The sequence below is a fragment of the Globicephala melas genome, chromosome 21 (genome assembly GCF_963455315.2).
Source record: "Globicephala melas chromosome 21, mGloMel1.2, whole genome shotgun sequence".
In the NCBI taxonomy this organism is placed as follows: domain Eukaryota; kingdom Metazoa; phylum Chordata; class Mammalia; order Artiodactyla; family Delphinidae; genus Globicephala; species Globicephala melas.
The window spans coordinates 21,099,916-21,118,908 of record NC_083334.1 but is presented as its reverse complement, the minus strand read 5'-3'; the positions used below and the strand labels follow the sequence as shown (position 1 = coordinate 21,118,908).

The 18,993-nt window shown below is 43.4% G+C and overlaps 1 protein-coding gene across 1 annotated transcript in view; it reads right to left on the bottom strand.

Annotated features, from left to right (window-relative positions):
* LONRF1 (LON peptidase N-terminal domain and ring finger 1) overlaps positions 1-11,723 on the bottom strand; it is a 45,902-nt gene extending 34,179 nt beyond the window's left edge. Inside the window, exon 1 of the mRNA XM_030832198.2 lies at positions 10,952-11,723. Within this exon, the coding sequence (XP_030688058.1) occupies positions 10,952-11,663 (712 nt within the window). The 5' untranslated portion in view covers positions 11,664-11,723. The remainder of the gene's footprint in view (positions 1-10,951) is intronic.
* Positions 11,724-18,993: the final 7,270 nt, after the last annotated feature.

Genomic DNA, 18,993 nt, shown 5'->3' with positions numbered 1-18,993 from the left:
AGCCAAATGCACTAATTGGGGCCCTTCGAATATCCTAAGGATACAGAATGTCTGCCCTCCGTATCCACTTTTGCGAAAAAGGCAACTGAAAAAGAACGCCATCAGCCTGGCGTGTGTGTGATTAACTCAGGTGTGAAACAGGCGACAAACATTTACTGTCTGCTTCCTACCTGGCCCTGCCGACGCTAAAATGAACTAGTCACCTCACTGCATAGGCCACCAGGCGGGCCTGCCTCTCAGTCCACAGCTGCAGGTATGCAGTGCCTGGCACATTACAGACTCAATTTGTTGGAAAAATGAAGAAGTATAAAGATGGGGTCTGGGCTAAGTGTACTGAGCATGATTTAAATCCCACATCTAATTTTCTCATTCTACCTCCAGGTGCATCAAATTTCCAACAGCCTGCTGTGTTTTTCCTCAAGTTCAGTACACTTCTCACACCCCGCCCCCCAAACAAGGTGTCTGGTCACTATATTCTGTAACACTGACGTCCCAAGTCAAACTCTTAACCGTGGTCCATTTTATCTCCTCTAATATTTCCCAAATCCATCCCTGGTCTCTTCCAATCCTACTGCTAATCGCCTTAGTTTTGGCTTCCAGAATATCATTAAGACTATTGTAGCAGCTTGCTCACTGCACCCCCTGCCTCCAGTTTTACCTATATCCCCACCATCCACAGATGAATAGGCATTTAGCACAACATCCCAGTTTCTCCCTGCTTGGGTCCTGCCCACCTCTCCAGCCTTATTTCCCATCATTATGAGCCTCCCACTTGACTCCAACAAGACCTAGCTGCTCACTCAGCCCCATGCATGCCTTTCTACTCACATCTCCTCCTTTCTTCACAGAGCTTCCTCATCATTCTTTGTGAGACCACCTCAAACCAACTCCCCTCAGTCTGGATAACTTTTTCTAATCCAGTAAGACTCAGCTCACCAGTCTCTTCTCCAAGACGCTTTCCTTTGCGTCTGCTGCCACTCAGCATCCCATAAGGATTCAGAGCGTGAGGCTGGAAGCCAGACTGCCTGGGTTCAACTTCTGGCTCCTCCACTCACTCGCTGTGAACTGGGGGCAAATTGGCAAACCCCTCTGTACCTCAGTTTCCTCAGCTATAAACTTGAGTTTTTGTCCACCTATGGTCAATTAATCTATGAAAAAGGAGGCAAGACTATACAATGGAGAAAAGACAGTCTCTTCAATAAATGGTGCTGGGAAAACTGGACAGCTAAATGTAGAAAAATGAAATTAGAACACTCTCTAACACCATACACAAAAATGAACTCAAAATGGATGAAAGACCTAAATGTAAGACCTGATACTATAAAACTTAGAAAATTGCAGCAGTATCTTTTTAGATCCACCTCCTAGAGTAATGGAAATAAAAACAAAAATAAGCAAATGGGACCTAATTAAACTCATAAACTTTTGCACAGCAAAGGAAACCATAAACAAAATGAAAAGACCACCCACAGAATGGAAGAAAATATTTGCAAATGAACAACTGACAAGGAATTAATCTCCAAAATCTAGGAACAGCTCATACAGCTCAATATCAAAAAAACAAGCAACCCTATCAAAAAATGGGCAGAAGATCTCAATAGATGGTTCTCCAGAGAAGACATACAGGTGCCCAGAGGCACATGAAAAGGCTAGTTATTAGAGAAATGCAGATGAAAACTACAATGAGGTATCACCTCACACCAGTCAGAATGGCCATCATCAAAAAGTCTATAGACAATAAATGCTGGAGAGGATGTGGAGAAAAGGGAACCCTCCTACACTGTTGGTGGGAATGTAAATTGGTACAACCATTATGGAGAACAGTATGGACGTTCCTCAGAAAACTAAAAATAGAATTACCATACCATCCAGCAATCCCACTCCTGGGCATATATTCAGAGAAAACGATACATACACCCCAATGTTCACTGCAGCACTATTTACAACAGCCGGGACAGGGAAGCAACCTAAATGTCCACTGACAGATGAATGAGTAAAGAAGATGTGGTACATACATACAATGGAATACTACTCAGCTATAAAAAAGAATGAAATAGTGCCATTTGCAGCAACATGGATTGACCTAGAGATGATCATACTAAGTGAAAGAAGTCAGAGAAAGACAAATACCATATGATATCACTTATATGTGGAATCTAAAAAAATGATACAAATGAACTAATTTACAAAACAGAAACTTAGAAATCAGACTTAGAAAGCAAACTTATGGTTACCAAAGGGGAAAGGTGGGGGGAGGGATAAATTGGGAGTTTGGGATTGACATATACACACTACTATATTTAAAATAGATTACCAACAAGGACCTACTATATAGCACAGGGAACTCTACTCAATATTCTATAATACCCTAAATGGGAAAAGAATTTGAAAAAGCATAGATATATGTATAAATGAATCAATTTGCTATACACCTGAAACTAACACATTGTTAATCAACTGTACTCCAATATAAAATAAAAAATTTAAGGCTTCCCTGGTGGCGCAGTGGTTGAGAGTCCGCCTTCCGATGCAGGGGACACGGGTTCGTGCCCCGGTCCGGGAAGATCCCACATGCCGCGGAGCAGCTAGGCCCGTGAGCCATGGCCGCTGAGCCTGCGCGTGCGGAGCCTGTGCTCCGCAATGGGAGAGGCCACAACAGTGAGAGGCCCGCGTACCACACACACAAAATAATCTACCCCAAAGGGAAGAACTGAACTAATTTTAGGCAGACTTTTTTTTTTTTAAAACATCTTTATTGGAGTATGATTGCTTTACAATGTTGTATTAGTTTCTGCTGTATAACAAAGTGAATCAGCTATACGTATAGTATACGTATATCCCCGTATCCCCTCCCTCTCGCGTCTCCCTCCCACCCTCCCCATCCCACCCCTCTAGGTGGACACAAAGCGCCAAGCTGATCTCCCCGTGCGATGCACTAAGCACACTTCTTTAATGCAAAAATATACACAAAGAAGCAAAGGGCAAGAATTTAAGTTACGTGAGATGATTTTTTTTTCAGCTAATACAGTTATTTGATAACAACAACAAACTATGTACTGTTCTAAATAATTTACAACCTTCAGAACAATCCTATGTGGGTATAACACTGTCCATATTTTTATAGATAAAGAAACTGAGTACAGAGAGTTTAAGTAATTTGCCCAAGATCAAACAGCCCGTAAGTGGTGGATTCTAGATGCTACCTCCAAGCTGCCTGGCTCCAGAGTTCTTGCTGTTCGCCTCTATGCTAATAACAGGGGAGAGGGAGAGAGGGGAGGGGGGGAGGGAGGGAGGGGGAGAGAGAGAGAGAGGGAGAGGGGGGAGAGGGAGGGAGGTAGGGAGGGAGAGAGAGGGAAGGAGGGATGGAGGGAGAGGGGGAGAGAGGGAGGAGAGGAGGAGGGGGAGGGGAGAGAGAGAGAGTTAATGTGTGCAAAGTACTTAGAACAGGGCTTGGTATATTTTAAGCACTATTTTAAGTGTTTGCTATTATGATTGTGTTCCTTTACTGTTTGTGAGCAGCATTTACTTAATTTTAAAAATCTGTTTTTGAGCTCCCTCCAGTATTTACTGTCTCTGTATCCTCAAATCCTGGCTTTGATAAATGTTTGCTGAACCAGGGGAAATTCATTAAAATCTGTCCCCTTGAGCTCCTCAATTCATGCCCTCATTTTCTCTTCTCTTCAACCCAGTAATATTGTGAGTCATTAGGCAAATAAAAAGACTGAAATAAAATTCTGCTACAATGAGGAAACTAGTTTTAAGTTGTCCAAGGCCCCACATGGGCTGTGGAGGGAGAGTTCTCCAGAGTGCTGACTCCTCATCTGTTTTCCAGTACGTGATGGGTAGTAATAGGAGTGTACACATCATTTATTTCATCTTCAAGAAACTTGTTTTGAATAACAGAAGTTATAAAATATTTAAACTTTGAAAAATACAGAAAATTAAGAATTAAAAATCCTTTTCCCACCACAAAGAAATTCATTAAAATCTGTCCCCTAAAGTTCCTCACTTCATGCTCTCATGAATTGAGAAATAACCAGTATTGGCATATAACCTGTACTTTTTATGTTTGTGTAGATTACATTTTTAATGTACAGTTTTATAAAATATACCATATATACTGTGTATAATCTGCTTTTTCTGTCAATGTAATTATATCCACAAGATTTTTAATGGTTGCAAACTATTCCACTATGTATACCATCTATTTAAAAATTCCCTATTACTTCTAATTTTTGCTAATATAAAAATTCATTACTATATAGTTCTTTGCTATACTGCAATGAACATATATCTATGAGCTTTTACATATGAGTTTATTTCCTTATTTTCTATAAAGTTGAGTGACTGTGTAGGAAGTCATATAGATATACAGTCCTCAATACATTCTGCTCACCCTTCTTTTATAAAACTTTATTTTACACGCCCAGAAGCTGTGTATTTGTTTCCTAGGAAAACACAAATGAAAATAGCATCATTATTTTTTTTTAGCATCTTTATTTGGAGTATAATTGCTTTACAATGGTGTGTTAGTTTCTGCTTTATAACAAAGTGAATCAGTTATACATATACATATGTCTCCATATCTCTTCCCTCTTGCATCTCCCTCCCTCCCCCCATCCCACCCCTCCAGGTGATCACAAAGCACCGAGCTGATCTCCCTGTGCTATGGGGCTGCTTCCCACTAGCTATCTATTTTACGTTTGGTAGTGTATATATGTCCATGCCACTCAGCATCATTATTTTAATGTGCATTTTTTCAGTGAGTTTGACCTTTAAAACTATTTATTGGCTATTTGGATTGTTCATGTGTAAGTATTCCTCTTGAGTGTCTTTTTTCTTGGATATTTATATGTTGAGCTGTTTCAGGAATTCCAATGGCTAACTGAAATACCAAATTTCTTTGCTTCTATTTCTTTGTCACGTTCAGTACGGTAGAACTTGGTTATCACAGTTAAACTAAGAGCTGCCAATTGACAAGTTGTTAGTGACTGATTAATAAAGTCCAGGAATAGTAGTCTGGCATACTAATTAAAATCATAACCATTGGATTCAGAAGATCTGGCTCCAGATCCACTTTGGACAGTTTACCTAACTCTTTGAACCTCAGTCTCCTCACCTATAAAATGCTGGCGATACCTACATCTTAAGACTGTTTTGTGGACTAAATAAGATAGTGCATATTAACGGTTAACATAGTGCCTGGCACAAGAGTGTTCAATAAATAAGTTACTGTTAATATTACAAAATATTTCAAAACAAGCTGATTGATAAATGAGATTAGCTCTTGATACAAGGTATTAGAAAAGTATTTTCTACCTCTTTTACCCAAATAAACCTTAGCTGGATGAGAAATATCTTTAGGGATCAGTAACGCAGGTTGGACAAAAGGAGGGGAAGCAAAAAAGAAAAAAGAAAATGATGATCTTATCCTACCAAAGAAAAAAACTGAACAGAAACTTCTGCCTTGCATTTTATAGTTCTCTTAAGTCATTCACCTTCTATAGTAAAACATAACAATTTTGAAAAGTATCTTTACAATGTAAGAGGCAGAATACTATACAAATTTGTTAAAAATTATACTTGAATATATCTAAGCCTCTTAGAAATATTCCACTAAATAGAAAAACAATTCCGAATAAACCAAAGGTTAATATAAAAATAATGAGAAATCTATGATAACTGAGTTTTGATAAATCTTTCATTATTTGACGAATTAAAAAAAGTAAAAACATGGAAATTATTTAAAACACAGCACTTAAGGGTTATTTATATACCCCCCTTTTCATCTGTAACAATAAGAATAAGCTGTTATAACTGATCTTTATAGTAACCCTGAGGCACTGCAAAAATCCTTCAAGTGACTTCTGAATTAAAGGAAAGATGAATCACAGATATACTGGATATAGGCTCAGTTTGTTAGAAATCAGTTAAGCAATAAGCCCCTTTTCTGGTGATTTTCAATACTGTAAATACCAATTTGCTGCAATTTTAAAAGAAACAAGAAATACAAACTTTATAAGGACAGGGACTTGATTTTGCTCACCTCTGTATTTCCAGCATCTAAAACAATGCCTAGTATGCAGTAAGCACTGAACAAATACTTGTTAAATTAATAGCAAGAACACCTAAGATTTATGTTTTATATGCTAATTTTTAAAATCAACTTCAGTCTTAGAAGCAATATTCACATGCCCAATTTCTGCTTTCAGTTGCAACTCAGTTGCTTGCTTGCCTTTAAAAAGTCTCTTAAAATTCTTGGAGCTCTTTTCTTCAGTTCTAATTTGGTTACTTATTTGCCTTAAAAAAAGTCACTTAAAATTCTTGGAGCCCTTTAATCTGTGAATTAGGGGTACTAATACATGCTCTCCTATCTCGCATGATCTTTTGTAAGAATCAGTTAAGATAATGGAAGTGAAAATACTCAGTGAAGTATAAAGCACCATATAAATGTCAATGTTTACTGTTTCAGGTACTTTGCAGAATAAGTTAGGGCATATATAAGTTTACTGATGAATTAAATTCAAATCTCTTCATGTTAACCTAGTTGACTAAGATATTAAAAACCCTTTACATTTTCTTTAAATGTATTCAGTATCTACCTATAATTTGACTTACCTTTTTATAACGAAAGCCTTGCAATGTCTATATTTTATTGATGTATGCTAAAATGTTACTACTAATTAACATATGCAGGCGAGAATCAGGATTTAACCCTCACTCTGGTAATATTAATGTGGTAGAGAGAAAAGAGCAGGACTTGACATTATAAGATTTAGATTTCAATTTTAGCTAAATCACCTTCTTGCTGGAGCACAAATTTTACATTTTAAAAATATTTTAATTTTTACTGAGTATTTATCCATCAGGCACCATTCAAAGCACTTCACCTGTTTTGACTCTTAATTCTCACAACAGCCCTAGGCTGTTGTTATGGTTGCTATCTTTCTATGAGGTAGACACTATTTTCACTTTTCAGATAAGGAAAGCAAAACAGGGAGGTCAAACACAGGCCCAAGGCCAGAGAGCAGGTGGATGCCGCGCTGTGATTCAAACCCAGGTCATCAGACACCAGCATGCACAGCTCTAACTACTAGGCTGTACTGCATTCTCTAACCCTATGTGTCTCAATTTCCCTCTGAGGATAATGGTACTCCACAGGATTCTTTATGACAATGAAATGACAAAGAATTTAAAAATACTTGGTAATAGTCAAGGACTACATAATTAATATTCAAAACAAAACCTTCCTTCTCCAAGTATTTCAAATAAAATATTCTCCTCCTTACGACTTTTATTTTTTTTTAACCAGTTCAAACTGTAAATTATACTGTTCTGTTGGTGTTCTTTTGGGGGGGAGAATGGCAAGTCAGGGTAAAAATTCATTAAAAATAAAAGGAAGAGGGACTTCCCTGGTGGCACAGTGGTTAAGAATCCACCTGCCAATGCAGGGGACACGGGTTTGATCCCTGGTCCGGGAAGATCCCACATGCCGTGGAGCAACTAAGCCCATGTGCTACAACCACTGAAGCCCACAACTACTGAAGCCCGCACGCCTAGAGCCAATGCTTCGCAAGAGAAGCCACTGCAATGAGAAGCCGGCGCACCACAGTGAAGAGTTAGCCTCTGTTTGCCGCAACTAGAGAAAGCCTGCGCGCAGCAACGAAGACCCAACACAGCCAAAAATAAGATAATAAAAACAAAAAGGGAAAAAATCTTTATTGAAGAAAAATAAAAGAGAGCACAGCAAAGTTGCATTATTTCAAAAGACTCTTAAGTATAAAGGTTCAATGCAGAAAAGACTTACATAATATCCTTGAATACTAAAAAGACAAAGTTATGAAACATCTGAGAGTTAATACCAAAAGATCAATGGATTAAATGTTATCTAAATATATTTCAGTTCAACAGAAACTTATGTAATCTCAATGGGAACGTTCTGATTTTGGCAAAGGTTTTCTAACTTTCCTTTCTTGTTGACAGGGATTAAATTTGGATGTGTGTGGGCTAACTGTAGACTAGATTATTTTTTCTAGTTAATAGTATTTGTTTCATTGTAAGAATTATACGAAGAAATTATAGTGAAGGTCTTTTTCCATTGTTAACAATAATGAAAGTATCTTAAGTAACTACAGCTGTATAATTATATAAATACATTTCAAATGCCTGGCTCTCAAAAATTTAAAGCTTAACTCTACAAGTACATTTATAACTCTACTAAACCTTTTTTATTTATGCCCATAAACTGTTAAATACATAATATCTGTACTTTACCAACTATAATTTGTTAGCTCTAAGATTTTTTCCCTCCTACTTTGCACTAAAAATTCAAAGGATGAAAAAAGTTATCCTCATTAGTACCATTCAGACACATTTTTGATTATGGAATTAATGATTTTTGAAAGACCTAAAAATGAGGGGAAAACAGACTGATGAGGTGAAAGTCAGGAGACTTGGGTTCTAGTCCTGCTAAAGTAGAATTAAGCAGCTGAGTGGACAGAATTCCCACATGCAGGCTATGCAAACTGAAAAAAGGAGAAAGAATAGATCTTTCAGTCTTTTTCTGTTAAAAATAATATCCTCAACTCCAGGCCCCAAATATTCTTTAATTAAAAGATTATTGGTCATAGAACATTAAGCTAAATCTTAATTAGTAAATGTACTCCGTGTTCTTCCATGGATTAGGACCTGAATTCTTATGAAATGCCTAATTTAAGAGGTCAAACCACTAAATCAGTGGGAGTTAATACTGAACAGGGCTGTCAGTAAGTTTCATCCTTTATTTTACACTAGTGACAAAAAAATTCCTTGGAAATTTATGTTAAACATTTTCATTGGATGAGTTATACCGGTAGGATGAACCCTGGTTCAACATTTAGGAGGAATGGAGGACATGGTGTTGCCTCCACAATCAGCTGGCTGTGTGTGACTGTGGACAAGTCATTTCACTGCTGCAGCTTCTGCTTCATTTAAAAAATGAGGACCAGGCTTCCTTGGTGGTGCAGTGGTTAAGAATCCACCTGCCAATGCAGGGGACACAGGTTCGAGCCCTGGTCCGGGAAGATCCCACATGCCGCGGAGCAACCAAACCCATGTACCACAACTACTGAGCCTGCGCTCTAGAGCCCGCGAGCCACAACTACTGAGCCCACGTGTCACAGCTACTGAAGCCTGCATGCCTAGAGCCCATGCTCCGCAACAAGAGAAGCCACCGCAGTGAGAAGCCCGCGCACCGCAGCGAGGAGTGGCCCCCGCTCGCCGCAACTAGAGAAAGCCCGCGCGCAGCAACAAAGACCCAGTACAGCCAAAAATAAATAAATAAATGAAAAAAAAAAAAAAAGGAGGACCATGTCCTAGATGGTCTGTACTTCACCATTCATACTCTATTCACCCAGAGAGGCTGAGTTGTATTGGAATTTTGCATTCCAAATAGTTCTCTTTTGTTTTGGATCTATCATTCTATTTTATAACTGCTACTCCCATAAAGATACTGAAAATATGCCAAGTTTGTGCTTTGAACTCTAAAGGTATTAAACAGCTCAACACAGTTAACTAGCTCAAAGTGACTGGGCACTTAGTGTAAAAGACCTACAACAAGATACTTTGTTACAGTTTATAAATGCACCTCATACTTAGCATCAGTTTATATTCTGGAAGTCTGTTTTCTTGGGGATTATTTCCCCAAGTGTTATTCCATGCCTGTACAGACCTTAGTCTTGAAACATCCTTACTTAACACAAGGCTTAACAGTGACAAAATTGACATTTGGGGCCTGATCTTTGTGTGGGAGATTGTCCCGTGCATCGCCGGATGTTGAGCAGCATCGCCGGCCTCTACCCACTAGATACACCAGCACCACTCCCACATGGGGTGGCAACCAGAAATCTCCCTAGATATTGCCCCAGATAATGTCCCCTGGGGCTGGGGGGCGGGCAGTAAAATCCGCCTGGTAGAAAACCACCGAATTAAAGAACAACTCTTAATTTTACACAGCGAACTAACTCCGGCAACGTCCCTTTCCACAGCCCAAAAAGAAAAGTGCTAGCCTAAGTTAGGAGGCCGAAACTGCTTCTTGGAGGCGAAGAAACAGACAAAAGCTCTTCAAGGCCTTTTCCCCACAGCTTGATCAAGAGGGAAAGGGAAACAAGCGTGGCAACGAACTCGATCAGAGGCTGACTCTTTATCTTTACCGTGAACTAGGTGTTTTCGAAAGTAAGCACACGTGTGCTTCTGAAATAAGCACGCCCTGACACACACGGGGAAATCATCAAGAGGAACCAGGTCGGCAGGCATTTTCAGCTAAGACTGGAACAACCCGGAGCAACCTCCGCAGCCCGGCGGCCCACGGGGCCTCCGGGTGCGGGGTGCGGGCGCCGAGCTCCTGCCACGCCCACCGGACGTCACCCGTTACACAACGCCCCCCGCCCCCCGCTTATGCAATTCTGCCTCCAGCGGTTTCCAATTGCCCCGGTGACTTTTGTGGGAGACCAAGGTATACGTTGCACACCCAGCCTCGTCTGGGGATCCTCTCCCCGCCCCGGCTGGCGTCTCCCCGTGGCGGACCCGGCCCGGCCCGAGCGGCCAATTACCGGAAAGAGCGCGGCAGGAAGAGAACAGCCGCTCAGGCTCGCCCAACTCCCTCCCCATCCCGCGCTCGGGCGGCCTCGCCCGGCCACCCGCGCCGCGCCGCTCCGCTCCACTCCGGGCGCGCCCGCCACAGCGCCAGGCCGCAGCGGAGGGAACCCCGCGCCGCGTCACAGTCGGCTCGAGGGCGATCCCCACTGTGACCGAAGCACCCTGGGGCGCCGCCCCCTCCCACACCCTCCAGGACCCCGAGACCCGACCCACGAGAGGCAGCCGGCCTCGGGAAGCCTCCCGGGGGCGTAGACGAGTTCGTGGCCGCCCGCCCGTCGGGGAAAGGAGGGTGGGGTCGCGGGGCCCGCGCGGTCACCTGTTCGCAGCTCCTCGCAGGCGGCGGCCAGGGCCTCCCGGTAGCGCCCCTGGTGCAGCAGCTCCCCGAGACGCCCGGCCGCCCGGGCTCTCTCCCGCTCGCCCGGGAACCACTTTTCGGCCAGGTGGTTGAGAACGACGCTGGTCCTGAAGCCCGAGGCAGCGATGGCGGCGGCCAGAGGCGGCGGCCGCGGGGAGGTCCCCTCAGCATCAGCGGCCGCGGCGGGCGGCAGCCGGTCCCGGCAGAGGCGACAGCGGGCGCGGAGCTCTCTCCGCAGGCAGCGGCGGCAGTAGCTGTGGCCACAGGCCACGGTCACCGGCTCGCTCAGGAAGCCCCGGCAGCCCAGGCAGCTGAGCAGCCCGCCGGCGCCGGGGTGGGCGCCCTCCGCCGGGGGCGCGCTCCAGCCCAGCCCGTGGCGGAGCCGGTAGTTGAACACCAGGCAGTCCACCAGGGTACCGAGGCACTCGGGCCTGACCGGGGCCCCGCGGCGCAGCGCCGCCGCGTACGCCTCCAGCGCTCCCTTCAGGTGGCCGCCCAGCGCCAGCAGCTCGCCCCGGCGGAGCAGCAGCTCCCAGCGCTCCGACTCCGCGGCCGCGCGCTCCAGCCGGTCGCCGCCGCCGCCCACTTCCCAGAACCGGCCCCGGCTCCGCGGCCGGGGATCCGCCTCCTGGCTCTCTCCCTGGGAGCTCCTCGCTACGACCGGAGAAGACATGGCCCGCAAAGGGTTGCTCCGCCGCCGCCGCCCGCCGCCACGGTCCCGGAGCCTCCGGGGCGCGCGGCTCCGCACGCGGCCCGCGAGCAGGGGGGCGTGGCGCGCGGACACAGCGGGGCGGCGCGCGCCCGGGAAGCCCCGGGGGCGGGGCCTGGCGGGCGCGGGCGGGGCGGGACCGGGCTGCGCGGAGGCGCCCGGGACTCCCCCGCACTCTCCCCCCCAACCCCCGCCCCGCGACCGGGTCCCCGAGGATCCTACCGCCTGTCCAGCCCCTCCCGAAGCCCCTCCTGGCGGGAGACGCGAGGTCAGATGATCTCCCAGCGGGGATCTAATTGGCTTCTCCGGAAGAAGGGCCTGGCTTGTAACCGAACAAAGCCCGAAGGAGCCCAGACCTCCCTCGCCCCACTGGTATCTCCGTCGGACGACCCCGCACCTGCCGCGGACTCTCCCCTAATCCCTGCTTCGTGGGTGCTCTCCTGCCGGGCAGCAGGCTTCGCGGGACTGAGGCCCAAACTGCCCACCCTTCCCGGACATAAACGCCCACCTGAGTGGGGACCCGCCCCCTCTTCCTGGCCCCTGGGAGCCTCCCGGTGTAGTGTAGGTGCTCATCTGCGTTTTCTCTAGTTTATGCCCAAGTTACAGATGGACACGTAGAGGCAGAGGGCTTAGGAACGCGCAAAGTCAGTCTGATGACTTTGTGACTCCCCAAGTCTAGAGTAGGTCAACTTTAGGAACAAAATAACTCTACTCACCTACCTGACGCGACTCCCTCCAGAGTGTAAGACAGTTTTCCCTGGTGCCAAATTACTGCTGCTTTTCTGGTTTAACCCCGCCCCCCCCACCATCTCGAGGGAGGAGGCCCACAGGTTCCTCTCCACATCTCATTTACTGCCCAACAGCTGGCTAAGGCCTATATTTGGCATTTTTAAAGAGAAAACACCAGGTGAATGCTTTTTCACAGGAAAGTCATATCACTGCAACCCAAGCAAGGTCTGCAGTTTTGCCCACAGAAGAGAAGGAAAATGATCTGGTTTTTGTATAATGGGTTATATTTCCTTTAAACTTGGTGGTAGCGGGTTTAAAGCTCTCCGTTGAAAATATTTATAGATTTGATTATAAGGTACTAGATTGTTAATGCTGTCCTTTTTCAAATGGTTAGAAACAATGGCCCAGAGAGGGAAAGTTATTTGCCCAAAATCACACAGCTAATAATATACAAACGTTTTAAGATCACTTTACTCGCATTCCACTATTATTAGATCTTAGATAAAAATATTTCACATGAGATTTTCAAAACGGAGCTAAAGGGACTCAACCTGAGCATACTATGTATGAAACTGGCTAACGTTTAATCAACATCCCTCTTTACAGAGAACAGGCAGTTAGGCTCAAAACTGCTTTGAGTTACATGTGTTTCTACTACATAATTAGCAAATCTCACGACTTCAGAGACGTAGATACACTGCCCCCAAGACAACATCCACATTGAACCTGAAACAGATTACCAGCTGAGACCCAAGGAGCAACTCCTAATCATCTGAAGTGTGGTGTATTGGGATTGATTCACAAGCACAACCTTGAATCTAATTCTAGACCCCTGAATCACTGCCTTCCCTCCATAAACAGAAGAATGACATTAGTCAGATGCCCACATACTCATCTGAAACTTGAAACCATAAGTAGTAAAACAAATATCCATATGCCCATGGACATTTACTTTCGTGATGTATTCCTATCCTAAGAGCCGCTTGCAAAATGTACAATAGTAATGAATACATGTGTTCATGATTACACAAAAGAAGTATAAGTTGATAAACATGCTTATGTTTCTTATCAAGTATAGTTCAAATCAGGTTTTATTAGGGAATTTCCCCCAAAAGTAAAATATATGGTTCAGAAAATAATATGAAGCATCATTTATCCTTTGGAATTTCTTTCCCCAATAAATGTGACAAATAGCCATATCTGATTCTGGTGTGAAATAAAATAGTACAATTATGATAATGTGAAGGGGGAAAAATGGGACTGTAGGAGGAATCTTGCCGTGTTCTCCTTGGCATTTGTGAATGGTTATAATTCCTGTTTGCTCGTTTATACATTTACGTAACTGGTTCTCATTTATGTAACTTATTTATGTAAGAGGTTGTACTGCCTCTGTGGCCTTTGTGTGCAGCACAATTTCCCTCTGAATCAGGAAGTCTGGGGCAAAACGATCACTGACTCTAAGACCGGTCACTTGTCTGTCATGCTATGCCACCAAAAGAGGAGATGTACTTTGATGCGACTGCTTTTTAAATTCAGAGGAGAGAAAATTAGTATCTTTCTTCATTCATTTTCTAAAATTTGGACTTTGGTCTCTGACTCACCCAGCAGGCTGCCATGGAGGAGAGGGAATCCTGTGGAAAAAAAAAAAAAAAAAATCCTCCGGGCCAAGAGGAATAGGATGGGGTGAAACTCTCCTCTCTTTCCCTTCCAGCGTTACTTCTGTCTTTGCTAACAAAGTAGTAAAATCATGAGATTTGTATTTCATTTCAGTTTTTTTGTGTTGTCTTCTAAAATAGATCAGTTATGTAAGAGAGTAAGAAGAAAAGCATATCTATTTCCTAATTTGGAAAATGCTTATCACCATCATTCCCTGCGTATCCCTGCCTTCCCCCGCCCCACTGCACCAGAAGGAGACTTTTCCTGGTATAGTTAGATAAACTATTTAAGAATCACGTAACATAGTGCTTTTCCTCTGCACAAATCACCTGAAGGTGTGTATTTGAACCCCTTTTTCTTTTTCTTTTTTTTTTTACTGTGGGTGAATTTACCATTTGTTTCCTCACATTCTTACCATTAAAAAAACAGAAATTGAATTTAAGCTTAAAAGAGCCAAGCAAAATTATGTCCTCTTCCTGATTCATTTCAGTTGGTAACATTCTAGTCAATGCATTGAGAACAGTGAATTCTAAAATGAAACAATCAGTACATACCCAATAATAGCGTATCAGTACATAAGGCACAGATGGAAGGGACTTTAGAGCCACCTTGCATACCCCTCGTTTTACATACACGAGGACTCTTAGACCTGAGAAGATGCTGCTTTAATAGAAGTCATACTAGAAAGGGAATCCAGAGACCTGGTCTTGACCGCGTCTATGCCTCTATATCCGGGAGGAAATCCCCTGGCCTTGCTGAGCCTCGTTTGCCATCTGAAAAATGCTAGAAGTGGAACTCTCTTTCAGGTGCCTTCTGCCTCTGGAGCTGAGTCCTAGGGGTTGGTTTGAACACAGTGAGAGGAGGCAGAGAGTCTCCCAGACACAGGAACACAGCAATGTGACACCTGATGAAAATATAACAGCAGAAGGTGAAGGCTGCTGAGAAGAGGGATCAGAAGCACACTTGGGTGGTGCACGCCCAGCCCTGTCCAGAGGAGGGAGAACCATCTCTGGGACACGAACATTTGCAGTCACTGGATAGGGATCCCCCCCATACGCCCCTCCTCGCCCCTTATATAAATCTGTGAGAGGCTGGAGGAGAGCCTGGGGGGGAGGGGAGCTGGTTATATAACGGGCATTTGTGGGGAAATTTATATAAGATGCTAAAAATACAGTATATGATTGCTATAATGGTGTTCTAAGTGAAGAGCCCTAATGAGGACAAACTGAGTAGGTTAAATAGAGGTGACGGTAAGTAGATGTCTAAACCCAGTTGCCTGCAATGACTACTGTCTGACCAAGTATACCACCCAGTATTAAAGTATTCTGTTATCCCCTTGGGGAACACTGTTGAAGTGCTCAAGGGCACCATTCTTAATTCTTCTAATACTCTGAAGAACCTAGAAATACTATGTAACCCATATTCTATTTTATTGGTAGTCAAATTGATAAAATGAATGCATTTCCCAGTATCAAGCTGTTAACTAGAAATAGACATAGGAAAAAAATCCCATACATTAGTTAAGAAGTTCTAAGAATTAACTACATATAAAGTCTCCTGGATTGTCTATCCTCCTTTCTTGTCCCCCGACCCCTCACTTACTGTCACCTGACATCATATATATATATATATATATATATATATATACACAAAGTATTTCTGTCCTCTAAAATGTAAGCTCCTTGAGAACTGGGATTTCTGCCCATCTTGTTCATTGAGGTGTCTCTAGCACTGAGGGCACTAGATAATCATTGCTGAATGAGTCACACACAAAGTAATGATATCACCTAATATTCTTCATTCTCATCAGTGATAAAAAGATATTTATCATTAACACACTAGGACAATTTATATTCTTCACTTCTCCTTTCTCTCATATGTCCCATCGGGCCTGCCAGAGAATCCTTTTAGTTCTGCTTTCAGAATATATACAGACTCTGACCCCTTCTCACTGTTCCCGCTGCTCCCCAAACCCCTGCCAGCCCCACCATCACCCTGGCTCAAGCTATCAGCATCTCTCCTAAAATAACGCAATGGTTCTTGGTATTCTTTAGGTAAGAGAAAAAATTTTGCAAGTGGAAACAGATATAGAGAAAAATTATAATCAGCAAATATATATATGTGCACATGTATAAATAAATCAAGAAAACAAAGAAACAAACAGGCTAACATAGCAAATAAAGCTTTGATAATTTGAAAATTATAAAGCACTATTCATTTGGATAAGATCTAACATTATTATTACTATTATTATGTAGAAATGCTTACTAAACTCCTGGGAAAATCAGAAAGTCTTTGAACATTTGAGAAGACCTGGTAGGATGCCTACGTGGGTCAAAAAAATCTTGGAGTCATCCTCAACTCCTCCCTTTCTCTCACACTTTACACGTGGTGGGCCAGAAAATCCTTTTGGTTCTACCTTCAGAGTGTATCCAGACTCTGACTCCAACTCACTCCTCCCCTGCCACCACCCTGGTCCCAGCCACTAGCAGCATGTCTCACCTAGGTTGCTGCCACTGGCCTCTGCTTTTGTCATGACACCCTTGCATTGTTATCAGCACAGCAGGCAGCGTAATCTTCTCAAAACATAAACAGCATGCTCCTCGAAACACAGCATCTATTTCTCATTTTAACTCAGAAGAAAATCCAAAGTCCCAACCATGACCCAGAAGTCAGTACTTGGTCTATCCTACCCCCCAGCTCTTTTGCTCTCTCTTTTCTCACACTTCTCCGGACACAACGGCCTCGCAGGACCTTGGTCCTTTCTGTTCTCCTGGCCAGGGATGCTCTTCTGCTTGAGATCCTCCAGGCTGCCTTTCTCTCTTCCTTTAGACTTTTGAGCAAATGGCACCTGTGATGTCTTGCCTGGTCTCCCTATCTCTTTTTCCTGTTTTTTATCTTTAGCATTTATCCTTAATATACTGCACGGTTTCTTTTTCTTATTTATTGTCTCCCCCAAGAATATAAATTGTACAGGGAAAACTTTATAAACTGCTTTATTCTCTGTTGGATTTTCAGTGTCTAGAACACATAATAGGTCCTCAATAAAAAAAGCTATTGAATGAAAGAATAAGGAAAGGACTCTGGTGCTCCATACAGACGGTACACAGAGGATACACACATGTGTGCTTCGATGCTCAGCTTCTGCTTGTGATGGCTTTGGCCATTTGTGCCACAGCTACAGGGGAGAGCGAAGTCTATGGATTTAATGATGCGGAATGGACCTATAACATGATTTCCTAGGAAAGGACTGGACAAAATTATAATTACATTTGAGAAAGAGAAGTTGTAATATCACCTTACTTGAAAAGGAAAAACAACAAGTGAATTGACTCCTTGAAAGTTCATGTATGTGCTGGGAATCTGGTAAACTGGTAAATCCCCAGTCAACTCGCCACGCCCATCAAATACAGAGGAGCCCCTGCTCCTATCCCCCACCCGCGTGGTTTTGTTTCATTTGTACATTCCCAGGATTGTACAGCTTGACTGGGCTGTCACCTGGTTTAGACGATAAAGGCATGCAGTGTACCTTTGCTTGCCTCATTTTCAGCTCCTATGTGACATTTTTTGAATCTGAGTTACTAGATAAATCATAAGAATTCAAGTTTGCAATTCATAAAATAATGAGTGACTTGGATAAAGTGAATATTTGTAGAATTTCATCTGAAAGACTGAAGTATGTTGGTTGTATGGGGAGGGCGTTGGAACTGGTGAAGGAAATCATGCACGTTAGGTAGAAAAACACCAGTGACTAGGTTAGGTCAGATGATCTGTGTCCCAAGACGGTCTCCAGGGTCAGTGTCAAAAAAAGGAGAGATGATGGAAGAGTTCATAACCAGGAGGTGAACACGTACAGATCAGAGAGTCAAAACAAGGACATAATGGTAGAATAAGCAACCAGGTTAGTCGTTGAGAAAGTTAGGAGAAAAAAGCGGAGGAGGAAGATGTGCAACACAGACTGATACGCGTTATAGGTCATCTTTATTCAGCGTCCAGTGCCTGCTGTAGGCCAGGCTGGTTTAGGGCCTTGCACCAGAGAGAAGCATCTCTTTTCCATTTCCTTTCCAACTGTGACAAAGCTAGATGAAGGGACAGTCTTTCAAACTTAAGTAAGAACGGACATTCTTTCAAACTCAAGTGAAATAAGTAAACATGAAGAACTCTTTCATCCAGCATGGAACACTAGTTATCACAAAAATAAACAAAATGCATTATTAAAGGGTTTTGAACAAGTTTAAGAACTGGTACATTAAAATACTACTAAAGGAAGTCAGACTCTACCGAAATTTAATTTAGTCAAGGAAGACAATGCTTTCCTATGATCCATCCTTTGGTACTTCTGTCGATAAGAGAATACTGGGCTGAATGGTCCAGGGATCTAACCCAGTAGGATTAGTTCCCATATTCTTATGTCTCTACTTAGTTAATCACATCAACTCCCATATGAAACCAAATCAAAAACACGTGATCAATTTGAATAAAATGCCTTGTAATCAGAAACGCCTTGACCAGAGCTCTAAGTAAAATGTGACGTATGGGAATGTGTTTCAGTATACAAGTGTCAGTTTTTGTTTTTGTTTTTGTTTTTGCGGTACGCGGGCCTCTCACTGTTGTGGCCTCTCCCGTTGCAGAGCACAGGCTCCGGACGCGCAGGCCCAGCAGCCATGGCTCATGGGCCCACCTGCTCCGCGGCACATAGGATCTTCCCGGACCGCGGCATGAACCTGTGTCGCCTGCATCAGCAGGCGGACTCTCAACCACTGCGCCACCAGGGAAGCCCCAAGTGTCAGTTTTGATGACCCTTCCCACTGCTAGCTGATTAACTCATAGGAACCCCCAGAATTCTGGCCACTAATTTAACCTGATCCTGACTCTGGTTTTTGTCTGTGAAAATTCAGGACCTGAAATC